At 37.1% G+C, this 21,632-nt stretch overlaps 2 protein-coding genes across 2 annotated transcripts; both read right to left on the bottom strand.

Moving 5' to 3' along the window:
• Window positions 1-585: 585 nt before the first annotated feature.
• On the bottom strand, window positions 586-13,202 carry lmln (leishmanolysin-like (metallopeptidase M8 family)). Its single transcript, XM_082175238.1, has 17 exons — window positions 12,485-13,202; window positions 10,460-10,557; window positions 10,338-10,368; window positions 10,135-10,217; window positions 9,877-9,994; window positions 8,946-9,124; window positions 8,755-8,860; window positions 8,563-8,657; window positions 7,671-7,788; window positions 7,478-7,585; window positions 7,320-7,396; window positions 7,076-7,186; window positions 6,543-6,675; window positions 5,997-6,156; window positions 5,765-5,895; window positions 4,407-4,617; window positions 586-4,102 (listed from the first exon to the last, which is right to left on the bottom strand). The coding sequence occupies exons 1-17, from the start codon at window positions 12,611-12,613 to the stop codon at window positions 4,002-4,004; spliced, it is 1,989 nt and encodes a 662-aa protein (XP_082031364.1). The 5' UTR covers window positions 12,614-13,202; the 3' UTR covers window positions 586-4,001.
• Window positions 13,203-13,504: 302 nt separating this feature from the next.
• lss (lanosterol synthase (2,3-oxidosqualene-lanosterol cyclase)) lies at window positions 13,505-21,494 on the bottom strand. Its single transcript, XM_082175236.1, has 22 exons — window positions 21,349-21,494; window positions 20,593-20,761; window positions 20,365-20,503; window positions 20,049-20,157; window positions 19,655-19,776; window positions 19,460-19,556; window positions 19,232-19,367; window positions 18,998-19,106; window positions 18,796-18,914; window positions 18,536-18,633; window positions 18,419-18,446; window positions 18,266-18,322; window positions 18,113-18,184; window positions 17,750-17,800; window positions 17,517-17,666; window positions 15,587-15,683; window positions 15,385-15,490; window positions 15,242-15,307; window positions 15,055-15,135; window positions 14,279-14,449; window positions 14,125-14,203; window positions 13,505-14,034 (listed from the first exon to the last, which is right to left on the bottom strand). The coding sequence occupies exons 1-22, from the start codon at window positions 21,360-21,362 to the stop codon at window positions 13,897-13,899; spliced, it is 2,208 nt and encodes a 735-aa protein (XP_082031362.1). The 5' UTR covers window positions 21,363-21,494; the 3' UTR covers window positions 13,505-13,896.
• Between the last annotated feature and the right edge of the window lie 138 nt (window positions 21,495-21,632).

Below are 21,632 nucleotides of genomic sequence, written 5' to 3'. Positions count from 1 at the left end.
GACCAGACGGAAGCGCGCTAGCTCATTCTGATTGGCCAGTTGTAATGATACCACCTTCGTGACGTGTGGTACAAATATTCAATGTCGTTTATAAATTATAAAGAAAATATGCTTAATCGTAAACGATTTTCACTTTTTGTTTTATTCATCCCCTCACCAATTGCCAGATCTAATTATTTTTTGGCAAATACAGTGTAGTTTTTTATAACTCTTGAAAACCAATGTTTCTTTTAAGTTATGAAAAATGTGTACAGTTACATTCTGCATCTTAAGCTTTTTGGCATTAAGAAAACAGCTTAATTATATGTGTATAATCATAATAAAGATTAAACAAAATCTTCAAATATTTACTTCCTAGGTTAAGTAAAAAAAAACAATAAATAAATAAATAAATAAATAAATATATATAGTCAACATTTGAAGTGGATCAAAACCTTTCATCAAAGTTATACATGAATTTTGAACAATACACATTCTTGTCTTAGGACAACTTTTGATCCACTTCAACTGTATTTTTGTTCATTCATTTTATTGGGAAAATAAACAACTGTTAACAATGTAAATTATGTCTCAACAGGAGGTAACTGATTGTTGAACATCTCTTTTAATTGTGTACCATTAAAAAGAGCAATAATGTACCATATACAATACAAAAGATGGAGAAAAACATAATGAGAGATTGTGTGGTAGATTTTTAGTTCTGCATAGACTTGTCTTTGGTCTTCAGTCTCATGACTTGGCATTTTTAATTCATTTCTGTTCAACACAAGATTTTCCAACTAAAACATTCAAACATTATTTATTAAATTAATGTGTAGATAAAATGAAATAAATAAAATAAGTAAAATAAATAAAAGGCATACAAAGAAATGGTTGTTTTTGAGCACAAGTCATGATGTCAGAACATTGGGACATAGTAAAATTGAATTAAATGCTGACATTTTTTTTCCAAGCTAATCTTAATTCAAATGGTGCAAGGCTTACTTACTGAGCTCATGAGGATTTAACATGAGAAATTCAAATATAAGCATTGCCAAATTGAACTGAATGACTATTATAACACAATTGTGATTTATGCAGCAACAATTACAATGAATTATGAAAAAACATGTCCTATTATGAGCAAATGTATCTGTCATTTTTGACAAATGAAATGTACACACCAGAAAAAGTATAATTAAATAAATAAATTTGTTCATAAATGCTCCAATGCTACTAAGCCTCAATTCTCGCAGTGATAATTACAATACCCAAGAAAAGGGTCTCCTATATGAGCATAATACAAAGAAGGCTTGCTTTCAATCTAACAAAACTCAAAATTATGTTAAAACATAGTGTTTAAAACGATATGCTCATACAGTCCTTGAGTGAATACCATGAAGGGAAAGGCATTTCAGTTGAGGTTTGATTGAGAGTATAAAACTCTTTCAGTTACATAATAATGAGCCCCTAAAACTGTAAGGGCTCATTCAGTCCAACATTTCAGAACATAAACTTATACATACATCCAGTAAATATGAATTCATACCATTATCACACCATATTTTAGAGTAGATCCTCTAAGCTTCACTATGAAACCAGGAAACTAATTTGCTCCATATATAATCACACAATTAATCTCTTCATCAGACTCAAAATGCAAAATAAAATTCTTAACACAGGAGCGATCAGTACTACTAAAGAAACGTATATATTTACACAACTTATTCCATATGCAAAGGCCCTAAAATCAGTGTTCTAGTTAGAGCTGCCATGTTCTATCTCAGCAAAACCATTAAATTTAACTAATACTGCGTCCTGAAATTATAGCACACTATTACCTAATAAAAATAAATCAAATATTATAATACTAAAATGTTAACGAATGGTTAAACTTTTATGAACTATAAATTAGTGTATTTAGAAACAAGATGACAGATCAGCATCCACACAGGTTCCTCATTAAACATACCATTAAAAGAAAAATACTAGATAATTGCATTACAGACACCTTCACTAGTCTTCTAACACCTAAACAGTAACAATCTAATCTCTAAACTATCACATATACACAGTGCAACTCCTTGGTATTTGTTCCTAGTTTTGTTTTTAAAATAATGGGTTTTATATTAGCATTCAAAAAAAGAAAAGAAAAAAAAGATGCATACTTTTCAGTGAAGGCAAACTAATAAAGAAACAAATGTTGTCTGATCTCATATAAAGGTCTACAAAAAGCACTTTTCTCTTTTTCTTAACATGGTGTTCGTGATAGGACAGCCCTTTAGGACCAAAATCTGGCAACATATTTCAAGATAATCAAAGAATCAGTCTTAAATGGGCAGTAAATGATTTTTGAGAAAGTGGATTGGACCGAGAACCAAAAAACACTTGTAGCCAATCAGCAGTGGGGGGCGTGTCCACTCATGATGGGGGAGGAGAGAGAGTAAGCAAGAGGGAGATTTGAAGAAAGACTGCAGAAAGAAAGATGGCTGAGTGACATTACAAAGGAAAAAGGTCAGAGGAATATTACTGGAAAAAGAAGTCTATGATCTGGCAAGAGCTTAATATTAGAAAAGCTTTCCAGCACTGGAGAGACACAAGCGGGAAGGCCTGAAAACGTTGTGTTGTTTCTACTCCATACTTGAGTAACATTGGTTTTGTTGTTCACAGAACCAAGATATGCTGTTTATGTAATGTTAGCTATATTATAAGTACAGTTTTGAGTGGCAAAGTTGTTTGTGGAGCTGGTGTGCTGCTGGTGACGAACAACAAACTCTTGCTTATCTCGTGTACTGTATGTTTTTTCATTTGTCATCTTCACTTTATTTTTCGCAAAGCTTTATTTTGCTTTGCTTCAGCTATGATAAACAGACATCCACTCTTGCGTTACGTGTTCATGCATTTTTTAGGGCGGAGCAAAGAAGGAAGGGGTGTGTTTTTTTGCGTTGATTTCAAATATCAACAGTGTTTCTCAGAAATCACTTACTGCACATTTAATCCAAGCTGAATTTTGTATATCCGATAGTTGTGATAAAACTAAATAGAGGTCCATAAGTCTGAGACCACTAATGACAATGCATTGTTTTTTTCATTTAATTTAGTATAAAATGTATTACAAAAAATAAAACATCAGCATAACAATGCTGAGACAAAAGTTGAATTAAAAATGTTAATACATTTCAGAATTTCTAAGTATTTGGTTTGTCATCCTTTTTTCCTGTAATGACAGCAGCACCCAAGCTATACAGACATGATCAATGTATTTTTCTTTATTTTTCATAATATCTTTCCTATTTAAAATTTTCTCAAAATCCTAAAATGTTCTATATAACTACAAATATTTTTTTTGTGTGTTTAATCCCAGCTTTTCAATGTAATCTCAGACTTCTGGACTGTATATGAATAAATTAAACGCTTTTAAACCTCTTCTAACGTATTTATCTTACACAATGGCAACATTCAAATTTCTATAAATTATCAAAAAAACAATTAAATTCAGCACTTTCACTAACCTTACCAGACATCTCACCTGCCCTTCTCCATGCAAATTCACAAGCATCGTCAGTCACATGACCTGATATACGCTGATCAAAACATTACCAGCAGCAAGTACTTTCACAGAACAGCAGAGGAGCACCATGAGCTGAACACTAGAGAGAATATCTCCCATCATTCTCAGCCAGATGCCTATGTTATGACCCAAAATGTTACAGGTCCATCAGAGAGACAAAGAGAACATTAATTAGCACCTGCATAACTGTGCTGCACGAACGCAGCTTCCATGACTATGGCTTCACATTGGATCTACAGCTCGCTGGCACCTGACAGCCAGGCAAGGAGGAGTGCAATCAATGGCTTTTCAATCCCAACTACAGTCCACACCTCTGCATAGAGAGAACAGTTATCAGATCACAGACTACCCTACAGAAGTGATGGCCGTTTTGCCCTCCACAGCAGCTAAACCTCAAGGGAAGCCTGTGGCAGCAAGCCGTCCGTATTCACCCGTTCCACCAGGACTAAATTCAGTCCCTGCCACAGAGGAAAAACCCGATCAGCAGTGGAGTAAGACTTAACAGGAGCTGCCATAAGTTCACCACCAAACAGGAAGATCTGGAACAAGGATCTGAGAGAAAAATAAAAGAATTATATTATAATATGAAATACATTCATCTTTATTTGCAAACAAACATTTTACTGCCTTTGAACCTTGTTATGTACATTGGCGGTCAAAAGTTTGGAAGTCTCTTATGGTCTCAGAGGCTGCATTTATTTGATGAAAAATACAGTAAAAACAGCAATACTGTGAAATAATATTATCTTGGGGTTTCCATCCAGTGTTTTTTATACAATATCCCAAAATGCGCATACAAATAGGTGAATGTAAACAGCTAATGTGGTTATGTGAAGCATGTCAGAGAGTAACTCACCTAAGCGAGCACTCTTGGTGGAGTTTAGAGGGGGTATCTCATGAGGGAGGGGGCAGTCGCTACAGAAGTCAGAGCAGGTGGGGCAGATGAGCTGCCCGCTGTAGACCCATCCATTCATTCGTATGCTCACGCTGATCACCTGACCAGTACGAATACATGGATAGGACTCGTTCTGCACCCAAACCAACAACCCTTGGGCTGTACAAGTCACCTGTACCACAAATCACAGTGTCAGTACACATAAATCATCAATTTCCCATGTTTTTTGGGGTTTCTTTTGGTTGAAAATGAACACGAAAAGCTGAGTTTGAAAAGAGACGAACTATAAGACATGAATCAAAGACTCTCTTTTTCTTGTTGAATGAAAGCTACATGAACTGAACTTGAGCAGCAATCTGGGGGTTTTTTTCTTCATTAATTATTTTGTCAATTGTCATGTGAGGCAAAGAAAAATACAAACTCTGTGTGAAAATTGAACTTTGTGAAACTGTTTTTTTTTTGCAAAAGGTTTTCTTAAAATATATATTATTTTTTTTGACCTGAAACCCTTCAGTCTCTGAATGTGTGTCATTTAAGCCCTATTCTATGCTATTGTGGGTATTGGAAGGAATTTATTTTGTGTAACAGTGGTTTGAGCTATTTTCGGGGAAACTGAACTTCATTACATATATTTTTTTTTTATTGACAAGTTTTGACTTGTCTGGCTCCCGAACAATTTAAATTAAATTTACATTTATTAAATAATCAAATTTGATTTGGGGCAGCCACCGTTACAACATAATGCCCCAGTTCAAAGTGAAAAGAAGATAAATGCTTTTATTATTTACTGTAAATAAATACAAAAAACTCACACACACTTATATACTACCATTCAGAGAAATTAAAGAAATTAATACTTTTATTCAGCAAGTATGCATTAAATTGATCAAACGTTATAGTAAAGACATTCATAATCTTATAAAAGATTGCCTTTTCAAATAAATGCTGTTATTTGGAACTTTTTATTCATCAAAGAATCCTGGGGGAAAAAATGCCGTTTTCACAACTGTTTTCAACATTGATAAGAATAAGTAATATTTCTTGAGCATATTAGAATGATTTCTGAAGGATCATGTGACACTGAAGACTGGAGTAATGATGCTGAAAATGTAGCTTTGCATCACAGGAAATCAGGAATACATTATTATTACATTAGATTATTTAAAATACATTAAAATTAACTAAATTTACTTAAATTTATTCATTAATAAACTAAATACAGCCTTCTTTCAAAAACTTTTTTAAAATCTTACAGAGCCCAAACTTTTGAACGGAATTGTATATCAAATGAGTTCACCCCTCAAAGCTAATATTGTTACCTTATAGCAACCACTGCCCCAGTCTGGGTAGGTCATTAGCTTGGTGCACTGCTCCATCACGAACGCTGACTTTTGGTACAGACACACTGATCCTGGGCCGTACTGTTCCGCCCCATAGTTTCTCCATGTGGCTAAAAAAGCAAACCCCAATACAGTCTCAACAGTTGTAGAATGGAAGAAGAGTTTACATCCCAAAAAAATACTGAAAGGATGTGAGGGAGAGGCATCTCACCTGGCTGGTTCTCATGTACCCTGCAGTAAGAGCTGCGCTGGTATTCTCCTCCAACGTGCCAACTAAACTCCTGGCTAAAGGGACAGTAGTCTGCAATCTCCACGGCCCCTCCATACGCTGATAAATCCGCCTCAGGGACGCCAGGGATATGGTCAAAATACTACAGGATGGAGAGGGTTTATCAATATGATTTAATCCAGAGGTTCTCTAACAGCTGACAGGACAGGAAAGTTAAAATAATGACATCATCTCATCTGACCGCAGATACTGAATCAGGATAAACACGTTTATCTCAGGCATTCTTTACTTACCTGTAACTGTGTCTGACATTTACATCCTGGATTTACACAATTAAAAAGCAACCAACAGGTATCCTGTCAAGTCCATTCATTTTATTACTGCTTTTCATAATAGTCATTGTTTTAAGCAGATTTAAAGGAAAACAATGTTAATGTTTATAATATTTGAATGTGGGAAAAGCAGAAGTGAAGATTACACACAGGCTCTTCACCCGTACACTCACATTTGCATTTCTGCTGATCTTACCTGATACTCTACAGGAAGTGAATGAGGAAACTTTTGGAGGTTGCACACGGCCACTGCCAGCTGGTCCTGCCTGCAGGTGAGCTGCAGAGGTGCGCTCCTCACAGAATCACAGTACGGGCTCAGTGTTGGCCTCCTGTTTTATTCACACAAGGCAAAACCCCATCAGGGTCAGGTGTCAACCTTTTCCACTATACTATATATTTAAGTCGATGAAACTCCCATTTCTCTAGATAATGTACAATAAGACACTGGGATCAATCTAAAATAAAGAACTGGTGCAAACGTACAACATTCATAATCTGTTTGGGTAGCACTAGTAATGCCACAAGTTTGATTCCTACAGAAAACATGAACTGATAAAATCTATCATTTTTATGCACTGGTATGCCATTTTTGGGATAAAAGCATCCACCGAAATGCATAAAAGGAAGTCCACTTACTACAACAACAGATTTATTCGAGAGTGCACACAGAGTTGTATTATGCATTTTTATATTTTTTTTTATTTATGCATCTCACATATAAAAGCTTACGTATGGCGGTGTTGGTCTATCCAGAATTTACAGCTTTTCATCACAAAGTCGCACCCCGAACCTCTTCCCCACTCCAGGTTCTCTGCCATACTATAATTGGCCTTGTACCACCTTAAAAAATAAGATATCACAGAGGAGTCACTCACAAGACAACCTTACAATTCTGGTACTTAAATTCCACTTAAATATGAATGTTAACACATGAATCAACTGCATTAGCGATGAGCAACAATACTTCTCTTACCCTGTATCCTCCATTATGGCCAAAGTAATTCTGGAAAACACTCTGTTCTGGGTGTGAGATCCAGTCATTGCCTCATTCTGTTAGAATAAAAAAATTCTGAAATCAGATAGTACTTTGACAGTACTGACACTGAAACTGTTTAGCGTACGTCTCATTACCTCTAACAGACGTTTTTCCCAGTGGTTGAACTCTGTTCCAGCACCTCCCTGGTTCTCCAGTTCCATGCCCTCTAGAATGGGGCAATTGAAATGTCTCCTGGCTTCCTCCTGTTAAAACAACAAAACAAATAATGTAGCACAATGGACTATATGCATGATGTTCCTTTAAAAGGAAAGAAATAGAAATACTTACCACTACACGTGGAGTGGCCAAAAGATGGACGGTGTGTCTAACCATTTGGCCACCACGGATGTCCCACAGCCGAGTTGCTCTTTTAATGACTTTATCACTCCACTGATATAACCCTAAACTGAGAGAGAGATATAGAAAGAAATAAACACAGTGTATGTCAGGGCTCTATACTGTGACTAAATGTTTGCATTTTGTGACCTCTTTTTCTGCCAGTGTGACTGAATTTTGTTAGAGGTGAAGGGTGATAACTGATAAGAGCTGACATTTTTGTTGCATATGAGAAACATTAAATGGCAAACACGGCAAAATCGGAACAAAACTTAGTGGCAACGGTGCCACTGCTTTCAAATGTTAAAACATTATCATGTTACATGTTTGGCAACAATTCTTCTAACCCTAATTGACGGGAGTGTGTAGCTTTTCATTTCTTAAACAACCATGTAGGAAGAAACATAATGGCCATATTCCAGAATGGCCATATTCCAGAATGACTATGTCAAGATTCAGCAAGCTCAAAGTGTGAAAGAACGGTTGAGAGGGAGCATGAAGAATCACTTCCACACGTTACCTCTGAGTCCAGATCTTAAATTCATTGAGAGTCTTTGGGATGAGATGGAGGAGACTTTACAGAGTGCTGGACTCTTGCATTGTCAATACAAGATCTTGACCGAAAATTGATGCACCACTTGATGGAAATAAATATTGTGATGTGATTTCCATCAAGAGGTGCATACATTTTTGGTCAAGATCTTGTATTGACAATGCAAGAGTCAAGCACTCTGTTTTTTCGTTGTTGTTTTTTGGAAGTAGCATTACATAGGCTTGTTAGTTTTGTATATTTATGTAAATATTTCAAACTGAATTGAAATGAACATACAAACATAACCATCACCTTTCATTGTATGCAGGCAGACCACTTGCAGAACGTGGTGTCAAAGGTTTCCCATCATCATCATGGTAAAACGCAAAGAGTCCTGCTGAAAAACCCTAAGAAACAAAGCATATAATTGAACAATCTATAAAAACTATGAAGCTCTTTCATGGTCTCTGTGTCAAGTGGATGTATCGAGTTTAATGTTGTTACCAGGGCATGTATGATCTCGTGTTTGACTGTGGAAAGCATTCCTTCAAACTCCTGAGGTTGAGTGGAGATCATATTGGGACACAGATTGGCATATCCAGCGATGGGCCTGTATTAAGAAATTCTGTGCTTACTATCAGCAGCACACTAGACCACAGCAAATCAAAATCACCTACATTCCTACTTGCCATTACCTGTCCAGTTCAGACTCCAGCTGGCAGTACGCCGCATAGGCTACGATGTTCTCTTGTCCACAGCGCTCTGTGGTCATCGCACTCACGTACAGCACAAAATCTGCCCTCGCCACCCCCTCACCATCGGGAGGACCGGCGGGACCGCAGGACTTTCCAGACTCACTGCAAACCCTGCATTGCTAAAGAAGAAGAACTTGTTCAAATATATATTTACCTTTCAATATAATCATATTTATCAATATTACTTTATTTTTCCTTTTTTAGCTTTAAAAATCTAGACATACTTCTGTATATATTACTAGATCATCACAATCGGGGGAGGAATTAATTTCTTCTAACAATTTGCTTCCCTTGCTTGGCGTTTGCGTACTTTGTCACAGATGAAGTGGATTAGATGCAATATTTGTCAAATATACACATATGTTTGAGACGTTTTCATGCTGCAACAGAAATACTCAATACTTTATGCAATGCAAACAGACTCCACACACAAGTTTCCTAGTTTTATTGTGTTAAGTTTAAGTTTAAGTTTCTTGCGAATTATGTAAATACACCATTCCTATTTAACTTATTTCTGTTTTAAAGCCTCATCATTTTAACAACCACAAATCACACAGTAAAATCTGACCACATTTCCTCAAATTATTAGGCTGATAGAGACATTTTGATTTTAATACAATGCTCATTATGCACCAATGGGTAGACTAAATAGGCTTTGGTGGGAATATCAAACAAGTATGAAATTTGTATGCGGAACATTGCTCATATTAAGCAACCATATTAAAAACATGAGGAACAAATGTCTTGATGTTTTTGGACTTCCTAATCTATCTGGTTTATATGCAACAACAAAAAACAGCTATACTATACTGTATATACAGACAAAAAATATTGAAATAAAAACAAGTAACACATTTTTGGAGGGACCCACCTGCAAATGTTGTTCAGGGACAACAACTGGGCCACACTTGGTGATGCCTGCACATGGTCCCTGACAGTAGCGATGCGGATCATCTCTCTTTCTAAGGTACTGATTGGTTGCACATTGCCTAATAATTAAGAAAAATATATTGGGATTAAAAACAGACACTAATTAGATTAAGTTGCCACCGAGCATCCAGAAGGCCAGACCCGAGAGCAATTTTAAGAGGATTTGCTGGCAGACAACACAAGCTCAGAAGAGATTTACCTGCTCAGCAATATTGGGCCAGACTGCCTACGAACCCTGAAGGCCTCCTGAAGATAATCAATAGCCTGTGGGAGGAGCTTGTCCTTGAAACAAAGCAGACAAAGATCAATAACACAAGCATGCATCCTACTTTTAGGCCATTTTTAAGATTTAACAAATAACATTTGACTGATAAAATCTTGACCACAGAACTCAAAATATACCTTCACAAGGCTGCTTTTGTCTTCATCTAACCTGTGCAAGCAGTAAAGACATTGTGAAGTCAATGCATGGTCACGATAATGTGGCATTCCTGCATTTAATAAAATATAAACCAATAACTAACCCATCCAAGCTGGAGTCGTACTCTATCTGGATCTTTAACTGCTGGTTAGTGCTTCTTTTGATCAATCTATCTGGCTTTAGAAACACTTTATGTATCACCTAGAAGGGCAAACCAGAGAGATTAGATTATTATAAGTTTTGGGTAAATAATAGGTCACATTTTGTATTAGGTGTATTTAACTACTATGTACCTACATAAAAATAAGTACAATGTACTTATTGTGTTCATGTTGTATTGCAAAACACTTTTGCTGCTACTAGGGTGGGATAGGGATAGGTTTGGGTGTGGTATGGTATGGGTAGGTTGGTTCAAGGGTGGATTAAGAGGTAGAAATGTGGAAATGTTGGCCCATATTGATAGGATAGCATCTTGCAGTTGATGGAGATTTGTGGGATGCACATCCAGGGCACGAAGCTCCCGTTCCACCACATCCCAAAGATGCTCTATTGGGTTGAGATCTGGTGACTGTGGGGGCCATTTTAGTACAGTGAACTCATTGTCATGTTCAAGAAACCAATTTGAAATGATTCGAGCTTTGAGACATGGTGCATTATCCTGCTGGAAGTAGCCATCAGAGGATGGGTACATGGTGGTCATAAAGGGATGGACATGGTCAGAAACAATGCTCAGGTAGGCCGTGGCATTTAAACGATGCCCAATTGGCACTAAGGGGCCTAAAGTGTGCCAAGAAAACATCCCCCACACCATTACACCACCACCACCAGCCTGCACAGTGGTAACAAGGCATGATGGATCCATGTTCTCATTCTGTTTACGCCAAATTCTGACTCTACCATCTGAATGTCTCAACAGAAATCGAGACTCATCAGACCAGGCAACATTTTTCCAGTCTTCAACTGTCCAATTTTGGTGAGCTCGTGCAAATTGTAGCCTCTTTTTCCTATTTGTAGTGGAGATGATTGGTACCCAGTGGGGTCTTCTGCTGTTGTAGCCCATCCGCCTCAAGGTTGTGCGTGTTGTGGCTTCACAAATGCTTTGCTGCATACCTCGGTTGTAACGAGTGGTTATTTCAGTCAAAGTTGCTCTTCTATCAGCTTGAATCAGTCGGCCCATTCTCCTCTGACCTCTAGCATCAACAAGGCATTTTCACCCACAGGACTGCCGCATACTGGATGTTTTTCCCTTTTCACACCATTCTTTGTAAACCCTAGAAATGGTTGTGCGTGAAAATCCCAGTAACTGAGCAGATTGTGAAATACTCAGACCGGCCCGTCTGGCACCAACAACCATGCCACGCCCAAAATTGCTTAAATCACCTTTCTTTCCCATTCTGACATTCAGTTTGGAGTTCAGGAGATTGTCTTGACCAGGACCACACCCCTAAATGCATTGAAGCAACTGCCATGTGATTGGTTGATTAGATAATTGCATTAATGAGAAATTGAACAGGTGTTCCTAATAAACCTTTAGGTGAGTGTATATAGTTAGTACAATGTAAAAACATGAATGTACACAATAAGTGCATTGTATCAAATTATTAATTTAAATGCTATTAGTAGTAAATAGTAGTTAAAGACACCTAATATAAAGTGGGACCAAATAATATTAAATAATAGTATTTTATAGATTATTTGAGCAATGAGTAGACTTTCATTTAATGGAAAAATAAGTTTGGACTGCTATACAATTTATTTTGTGTTACACATAAGATATAATAGAGAATTAGAACAACATGAAGATGAGTAAATTATGAATTTTTTTTTTTTTTTTTTTTTTAAGGTGAACTATCCTTTTAATGTGACACCATCCTGATAAATGTCTTTTAAAGGGATAATTCACCCTAAAATGAAAATTTTGTCAAATTTTTCACCTTGATGTCACATATTCTTTCTTCGGTGGAACACAAAAGGAGACTTGAGGCAGATTGACAGCCTCACCATTCATTTTGAAGGAAAAAAGCGCAGCATGATGATATTAGGAAGGCACGTAAGTTACACCCAAACAATTTGGAACAAATCTCATATTTGGGGGCCAGAAGAATGAAAAAAGAGAAGAGGGACTGACCTCTGAAGGCAGGGGCACTTTATGGTCACAGGTGTGGGTCTGTGCGCCGGTGCTGATGAAGATGATGATGGTGTTAAGGAGTAAAGCGGATGTAGCTGATCGAGGCTGCCGCCATCCTGACGCCATCATTTAAACCGTGACATTAACAGTCATATCTCCGTCCTGTCATGCTGCAGAGAGCCCTTCGATATCGCACAAAATTGAGGGATATTCTGTGAGAAAACTAGCAGTTCATTAAACCGGCTTCAGCCATAAACCCAGAGCAACGTGAATGCAGACACAACGCTTCACCATGTCAAAATAAAAGTCTGCACCCAACATAAATGTAATAATAATAATAATAGTGTATATTCTGCACAAATCTTCTGCAACGAACTTACTTTGTACTTAGCTTACCCAAAAAATGAAGGACAGTTGAGGCACCCATTGACTATAATGTCAATTATATATTTTTTGCATATATGGAAGTCAATGGCTACCGTCAACTGTCTGTTTACCAACATTCTTCAAAATATCTTCTTTTGTGTTCAACAGAAGAAAGAAACTCATTCAGATTTGAAACAACAAGAAGGTGAGTAAATGCTGACAACATTTAATTTTGAGGTGAACTATCCCTTTAACACTTTGCTCACATGGCCTCAGAGAGTGGAGTCTACTTTGGGACAATAAAAGTTATTTTCAATAAATTCAATTCTAATTTAAATACAATTGTGTGTAAAATGTAAAATTGACATTAACACTTAATATTTGAAGAATGAGTCAAAAATAGTTAAGAGATTATGTATATAGTTATATAGTATGCTACACACTTGACCTCGTTACGGTGCATAGTGATTCAGTGGTTTTCATCTTGAACAACAGTAATAAAATAAAAAGATAGTTCAATCAAAAGATTTTTTTTTTTTTTAAATACACATTTTAAAAAAAGAGGCAGTATTGAACAGTATGCAGTTTTCCCAACAATATTAATCCAAACGGATTTCAATCAGTGCGAATCATAGGAAAAATGATAACACATAATTCAGACATTCAAGATATAATTGCAAAACAATAAGCCAAAATATACAATTATTTATTTTTTGAGAGTATAGAAAATCAAATTTAATTGCATAATCATCTACAGTATACAAAGCCTTGGTCAATGAGTAAATGAGTACAAAAATTAATGAAGTATTCTGTAGATAATATTTTAAACAAATTCAAATGAACTGAATAAAGTATTGAGTAGATAATATTCTAAACAAATCAAAATTATTTGAATAAAGTATTCTGTAGATAATATTCTAAACAAGTCTTGACAAATCAGTCCTACCTCCTAAAGAGCAGCAAACAGGTTTGTTTCAAATAAATATTTGTCTATATAGGCTGTGTCAGGTACTGCTTATTTGAGGCACAGGTACACAGTATCTGACTCAGAGTTTGAGTTTCCCAGCCAGTGAGCTGCAGGGGTAAAGCCGTGAGAACCGGCCCAGCGTCCACACAGGAAACACATTCCTGTAAGAGGTGTAGCTGATGGCACAGCTTTTATTGAACACTCCAGAAATGTTCTCCTGAAAAGAGGGAAACAACCCAGCACATTTTATTAGACGGATTGAGAGAACTCAGATGAATTATGGAGACAAGGGAACCGCATTGCTCACCTGTGGCCAGTCTCCATTGGGCAGCTGCTTATCAATCAAAACTTGAATGCCTCGCTCAATCACTCTAATGTCAGGGTACCTAAAAAAAATGACATTTGTTTTGTAAATTAAGGATGCAGTTCTGTAAAGGTATCTAAAAACCCTCTAACCTTACCTGACAGCCATCAACCCCAGCAAAGCCCAGCAAGTGTTGTGGATCTGTGAGTTCTTGCTCTGAACGTAGCATCGCTGCTCACATGACTCAAAGTCCTCGCCCCAGCCTCCATCCTCCATCTGCTTCGACAGAAGGAACTCACAGGCATGTTTAACCTCCACACAAACAGATCTGCAACACAGAAAAGACATGAATGAGGATGCTAAAGTGCCCCGATTCTATAAAAAAAAAAAATCCTACTTCTGTTTTGGAGGTCTCCTACAATAGGTTTACATGCATCCAAGGTCAAAAAACACTTACATTTTCTCATAATATACATTGCAGCATCGCCTCTTTTCTCAGTGTCTGAAACGGTTCGATAAAGACTTCTCTAAACCCCTCCTTTCCGAGAGAGCCCACTCTGCACTGATTGGTCAGATGGACTAGTCTGTTGTGATTGGTTTCCCGCTTACAGCACGTCGGAAATGAAACGCTCATTATCATTTCTGATCTTCAACTTCGGAGGCTTCCTCAGCAATTGAATACACAGTGATACGAAGATTAACGATGGCATCGTTGTTCATGAGCGTATCATTTCCGACGTTCTTTCTTTTGGAAGACAATAACACCATTTATCGTGCACTTTGATCTTTAAAACTTTGCAAATGTTTTACATTTATAAACAGCTGTATTACACACTGCATAAAAGGTAATATCTGAAAGAGCATAATAGGGGCTCATAAAATTAACTGCAAAGTAAAGTAACATCAACATCAGGACACACCCAAATAACATACCCATCTTGGAAAGTGTGGCCCATACATGCAAATGCCTCCAGACCAAACCAGGCTCCATATGTGAAACAGACTCCCCAAGACCTAAGACAAGCAACAAAGGCACTGAGTGTCCAAAGACAATATACTTCTTAAACAGACTAAGAAGCAACAGAATAATGTCTCTGAAAATAAATGAACCAACGCGTACCCTTCCCATGAGCCATCAGGTCTTTGTACCCGCCTGCAGTAGTCCAGCCCCTGCTGAAGAGTACTCCTATGTGATCAAGAGGTGTGGTTTAACGAAATTATTTTTCTAACCTCAATATGCTGAAATATTGTGCTTGTGTGTACCTGATCTCTTTTGCTCTGTGCTCAGGATATATACTGTGAAAGTGTTTGAGTGCCTGCATTACAGCTGAGGTGCACTCGACATACGTGTAGTCGATCATAATATCACCTGAAAGAGAAAAAAAAGAGAGAGAAAGAATCAGACATGTCAAGACTGTTGTAAAATACATTGACAACTGAATATGATATTTTACTGCATGCTCACCAAATACTTCAGAAGGGTTCAGCAGCTCCAGCAGTTTCCCGCCACGTTTGGTCTCATATGTGGCAAACCCTCCATCAGGATTTCTCATGCTAAGCAGCTGAAACAGAATCACAGAGATTTACACAAAAATTACAGCACCGTTCAAAAGTTTTGGGTCAGTAAGATAAGAAATTAGCACTTTCATTCAGCAAGGATGCATTAGATAGATTTTTTTTTTAAAGGGATAGTTCACTTTGAAATTAATTTTTGGTATGTTTTAGCTTACCTCAAGGGCATCCAAGATGTAGGTGTCTTTTTTCCGCAGTAGTTTCAATTTTGATATTTTTAGGTCAAACCGTTCTTGTCTGTCAGTCATATAATGCAGGTCTATGGTCACTATCTCAAAGAGCATGCACAGAGTCCAAATTAAAACAATTCCCCGTCGTCCAAATTAAACAATTCCCCATCGTAAGTACACATTGATGGCCTAAGACACGAAACGAGCGGTTTGTGTGAGAAAACGAACAGTATTTATATCGTTTTTACCTCTTATACGCAGCCATGTCCAAGTGATCTGATCTGACGTGTACGCAGACTGGTGCATAGATATATACACTAGATGTCGCCTTGTCTACGGCAGTTCATTGGAACGAATGTCTTTAAGGCGACATCTAGTGTGTATATATCTATGCGCCAGTCTGCGCACACGTCGGATCAGATCACTTGGACATGGCTGTGTATAAGAGGTAAAAACGATATAAATACTGTTCGTTTTCTCACACAAACCGCTCGTTTCGTGTCTTAGGCCATCAATGTGTACTTACGATGGGGAATTGTTTAATTTGGACGACGGGGAATTGTTTTAATTTGGACTCTGTGCATGCTCTTTGAGATAGTGACCATAGACCTGCATTATATGACAGACAGACAAGAACGGTTTGACCTAAAAATATCAAAATTGAAACTACTGCGGAAAAAAAGACACCTACATCTTGGATGCCCTTGAGATAAGCTAAAACATACCAAAATTTAATTTCAAAGTGAACTATCCCTTTAAAGTGACAGTTAAGACATTTGAAATAAATGCTGTTTTTTTTTATTCATCAAAAGAAAAGAATCATGGTTTCCACAAAAAATGTTAAGCAGCACAACTATTTTCAACATTGATAAAAATAAGAAGTTTCTCGAGCACCAAATCAACCTCTTAGAACGATTTCTGAAGGAGCATGTGACTGAATCCTGGAGTAACGGCTGCTTTGCACAGGAATAAATTACATTTCAAAGTATATTCAAATAGATGTTATTTTAAATTGTAATAATATTTCACAATATTTCAACTGTATTTTTTATTAAATAATTGCTGCCTTGGTGAACAAAAGAGACTTTTTTCAAAAACATGAAAAAAGTCTTACCACCCCCAATTTTGAACAATAGTGTATATGATTATTGTGTTTTCTCTGACACAGTTTGTGAGTTTGGATGCGTTTTACTTTGTGCTTTCAGTGGAAGGAAGCCGTGGTCGGATGAGCATGAGAGAAGTGCTGCCCTACAGTATGTAGCCTATGTATAACATGAGCCTATGGATAAAAACATAATGAACTTATACTTGAACTCTCTGTTTCAAGTAAACAAGAAGAAAACAAAAAATTTTGAGGGACTTAGAGTAAAGACGGGGACTAAAAACAGTCTAACACTGTCTATGCTGTGTGTTGAAGAGATTCGAGTCATAAAGAGGCTCAGTGTGGTATAGTGGCGTAAGCTCAGAGCTGGTAACTGGGAGATTTGCTTATTAGGAGTGAGCCAGGAGTCATTAAACAAGACACTTAACCCTAGGTTGCTCCAAGGGGATTGTTACTATAGTAAGTCAAGTGTAATGTAAATCAGATTATTGTGGCTCTGTAAGTCAGACAGAGAATGTTAAAAATGTTTCAATTGCAAATAAGGCTTTTACCACATTGACAGCATCAAAGAGTCTTTCCGTGGGAATGTTTTCTTTGAGGAAACTGCACTGCTCCTGCAGTAGCATCACAGATTTCAGCCCTTCTGCCGTGCAGTCCGCAACTATCCAGCCACAGTCCCGTGTGCTGAAGGGAAAACCTCCCTGAACCACACAAACTCATTCAAGTATTTAAGAGCAAACTAAGAATGATTAAGACAGTTGAAATGTATAACACAAATGTTTACCTTGTTCATTTGTCTATAGTATTTCTCATAGTCCAGAGGGTTATCTTTGATCTATAATAATAAGCAACTGGTTAGACCTCATAGAGACCCAATGAATACATTTCAGTCTAAGACCACCAATCATTTTTAATTTTTAATACATAAAAACCGACCTTTTGTACAAAAGAAATGTTGCAAATTTGTGCAAATTTGATTAGTGACCTTGAAAGTCCTACTTTTTTTTATTTATTATTTTACAACATAACTTTACTTCGTTTTTTGTTTGTTTTTTACACAAAACTTTGATTATTAACTGGCGTACATAAAGAGGCAGTAATAATGAAGAATATGATGTTAAAAAAAACTAAATTGAATCATGCCCACCTGAGTTAGATCAAGGAAATGATGGGCTTGTGTGAGGCACTCTGTAAACCTGGGGATGTCCTGGGCACCTGCCTGTTCAGAAAAAAAGCTCAACTGATCAGAGAAATCATCAGTTATGTGCCAGCTTCAGATTTATTAATATTAGATATGTACCTCAAGAAATGCTTGCACTGCAAATGTAGTATCCCATAGCTGTGATCCATTTGTACCCTGATAGAAATATAATTGCAGTTACAATGTTAGTAATACAATTAAAAGTGTTTAACTGATCAGATAAAACAAACTTTCATCATGACAACAGCTCACCTGCATTTTCATACCATCCAAACCCATCCTGGATCATTGGGGATCACAAAAAGGAAGACCAAATATTAGTATAATTATATAATATATACCGCATATAATTAAAATCAGGTCACTAACCATAGGTAGTCAGGAATCCTTGACACATGCTCCTGGAAGACAGGTGATGTGGGTCCGTCCACATACCAGCGTACCAACATATTGATCGTTTTCGAGATCTGTGAAAACAGATAAGTATTATGAACAATAAATGATGAATCATTTTGATAAAACATTACAATAAAAGTAGGTGAGTGTATTAAGAAAGCAAAATGGAGTCAATATTGATTTCATGCTGACTTTACATTACATAAAACAAAATGTCTTCTCTTTTCTCTCACCGGGCCGATGCTGATACACTTAGTGAAGCGGTCGTCTGCTTTAATATGGTCATAAAGCTCCTCGACTGCTTTTCCTCTCAGCATAGTGCTGTGATGAGCTTCATACACATTCAGGATCACTGTAAGACCATGTTTGAGAGTGTTATTAACAGAAAACTAAAAACTAATCTTATTTTTTACAGAGATGCTACACTTCTCTCACAATAAGCAATAGTAAGCAAGGTGCTGTGTGGTGTGTACAAGTCACAGGCTGCAATGTTGTTCCTCTGAGCTGGCCAGTCAATAGTTGAGTAATCCTGGACATAGAGCTCCTGTTTAAAAGCCAAAAACAACAACTGTGACTGGAATACTTGAGTTCAAAAAGTTAACTGTAAAAACAAGCCTGTTTTAATGTTGTCTCAGAGTGACCTCTAGTGGCGAAACTGTGAAACTTCACCTGTCTTAAACTGAGCACCAGAGGATCTTCATCAGCGGACAGTCTGACCGCATAGCAGTAGCTCATGGGCAAGTAGACCTGCCGACAGTGGCACCATAAGGTGGAGGGATGTGCCGGCACCCAGGATGGGAACAGCCTGACAGAATATATCGCAAAACAAATGCAACTACATAAATGTCTAAAACAAAAGCTTCAATAAGTTTGTAAACTATTAAATTCTCTATGTACCACATCTCTGGTAAGAGTGTATTCATTCCTTCCCAGCTGTATACGTTGAGGATGGCCAACCAGAATTTACCCCAAGAGGGTATGCCGACAGCACCACCTGTAACAGAGCAGGACAATACTGAGACTGGACCACTTTATTTCATTCATTGCATTGCATGAACATACACGTGAGTGTCTATATCAGCAAACTCAGACCTTTGCTGTATAAAGTATTCCTTGCCCGAACCATATCTGGATCATCAGGCCCAACTCCCAGAATTCTCAAGGTGGTATAATTCAATGCTGTTCCAAAAACAGTGGACTTGTCTTCAATGTGCCTGGAAAATGTATATTTGTGTTCATCATCAAGTCATAAAGTTCCCATATTATCCCAGTAAAGTAAGACATTAAATGACAAATAATATTAATATTGGTCTGTTTTTAGGACCAAATTTCGCAACATTGTGACATTATATTCATGAAAATTTGACCCCGAATTCTCATTATTGTAATGCATCTGGACAATTTACTTTTTTACTAGGATTATTCTCACATTCCAAATATTCGTTCATAATTCATTCATAATAAATAAATTCATAATATTACTCACAGGCCCCAGCCTCCATCAGGCAGCTGCACAGAGCGGAGATATCTAACCATTTCCTGCTTCCATGCATCTGGCAGAGGGATCTTAGCAATATGGCAGGTTATGAGCAGACCTGAAATCCATCAACAAATAGGCGATAAAAGGAAAAAAAGGAACAAAAGGAATAGTTTTGAAATTCTGATATACATGTTGTTGTTTTTTCAAGGACAGTAGGAACCCTGTATTTATCAGTGTGTGCATTATTGGCTACTTTATTAGACTCAATAATGCATGGGTTTCATAACTAAAAATCTTTCCAATCGGCTTAGCAATAAATCACCTGGAAGTAAGAAAAGGGGTCCACCATAATCCCCGGCCCAATGTCCATCTTCAGCCTGGAGGCGGCTGTAGAAGTCCATTCCCTTCAGTGCAGCCTCTACTGCAGTGCGTGCGGCAGGGGACGCTGAAGTTAACTCACTCTGAGGTCAAAGAAAAACAGATTAGATATGAACAAGAATATATAAATGAATTGCATAACATACACATTTGTCTGTAATGTAATGTTTACCGTATCCAGTCCCAGAGAGTGAGACTCCAGCATACTCTGCTGTCTGTCCATGCTGTCTGCCTCCTCAATGTACCTCCAGGTCTGTCTGCCCTCCACATTACACAACCTCCAGCAGCTGAGATCCGTCACCGGCTCAGTCTTATAGGGGCCCCCCCTTCTCCGCAAACACCTGAATAAAACCATAAAATGTTACACATTTGGATGGGCATTTTTAAAATATAAAACCACAATAACATTTTTCAAGTAATTTACAACAGGTACATGTTTAAAAAGTTCAGTTGTTGATGTGTATATGAATATACACTAAATATGAATATATATGAAAAGATATGAATGGAAATGTAAGGGTATTTCCTTAAGAACAAAAGCTCCCTTCTTTTTTTTATTACTTTATTTAAAATTTGGTTAGATTTGTCAGTAAAAAACTGGATATAAAATACATATATTCTCTTTGTTAAAATAAAAAAAAACACCTTCTTATTATATTATAATAAAGACAACATTAACTGATATGCATATTGTCTGTATTATCGGGCACTGACACTTTGAATACTACCACTGGCACTACTACTAACGTTACTACTACTAATAATAATAATAGTAATAATAATAATAATGTTATTTAAAACCAAAATCGTCATTGTTTATTAAAGCTATTGGTTTGTTTGACGCGTCTTAAATAAATGTATTTGTTTCAGATCTGCGTAATTTTAAAATAACATATGTATTCACAAATATGAAACAATTTATACTTACGTTCCCTCTGTCATCTTTGAAGTGCAAGAGCAAAACTTGTAAACTGAAAAGAACCAGTCATATTTCAGCTGATTGGGACGCTAAACGCCTCCTTCAAATAGCCCTGGGAAATGTAGTTCTTTATCCACCCCAGATCGTTCTCAAAACGGTAAAAGAACGCAAAGGAGCTTCATCCCTAAACTACGTTTCCCACAATACATAGCGCGGCCTTCCGAGCGTGATATCGAATGGAGAGACATGACCAGAGGACAGGTCCTCCAATCAGCAGTTAGAAACATAGTAAA

This window comes from Leuciscus leuciscus (assembly GCF_965113295.1).
Source record: "Leuciscus leuciscus genome assembly, chromosome: 7".
Classification (NCBI taxonomy): Eukaryota; Metazoa; Chordata; class Actinopteri; order Cypriniformes; family Leuciscidae; genus Leuciscus; species Leuciscus leuciscus.
The sequence above is the reverse complement of the archived record's forward strand: the minus strand, read 5'-3'. Positions and strand labels throughout refer to the sequence as shown.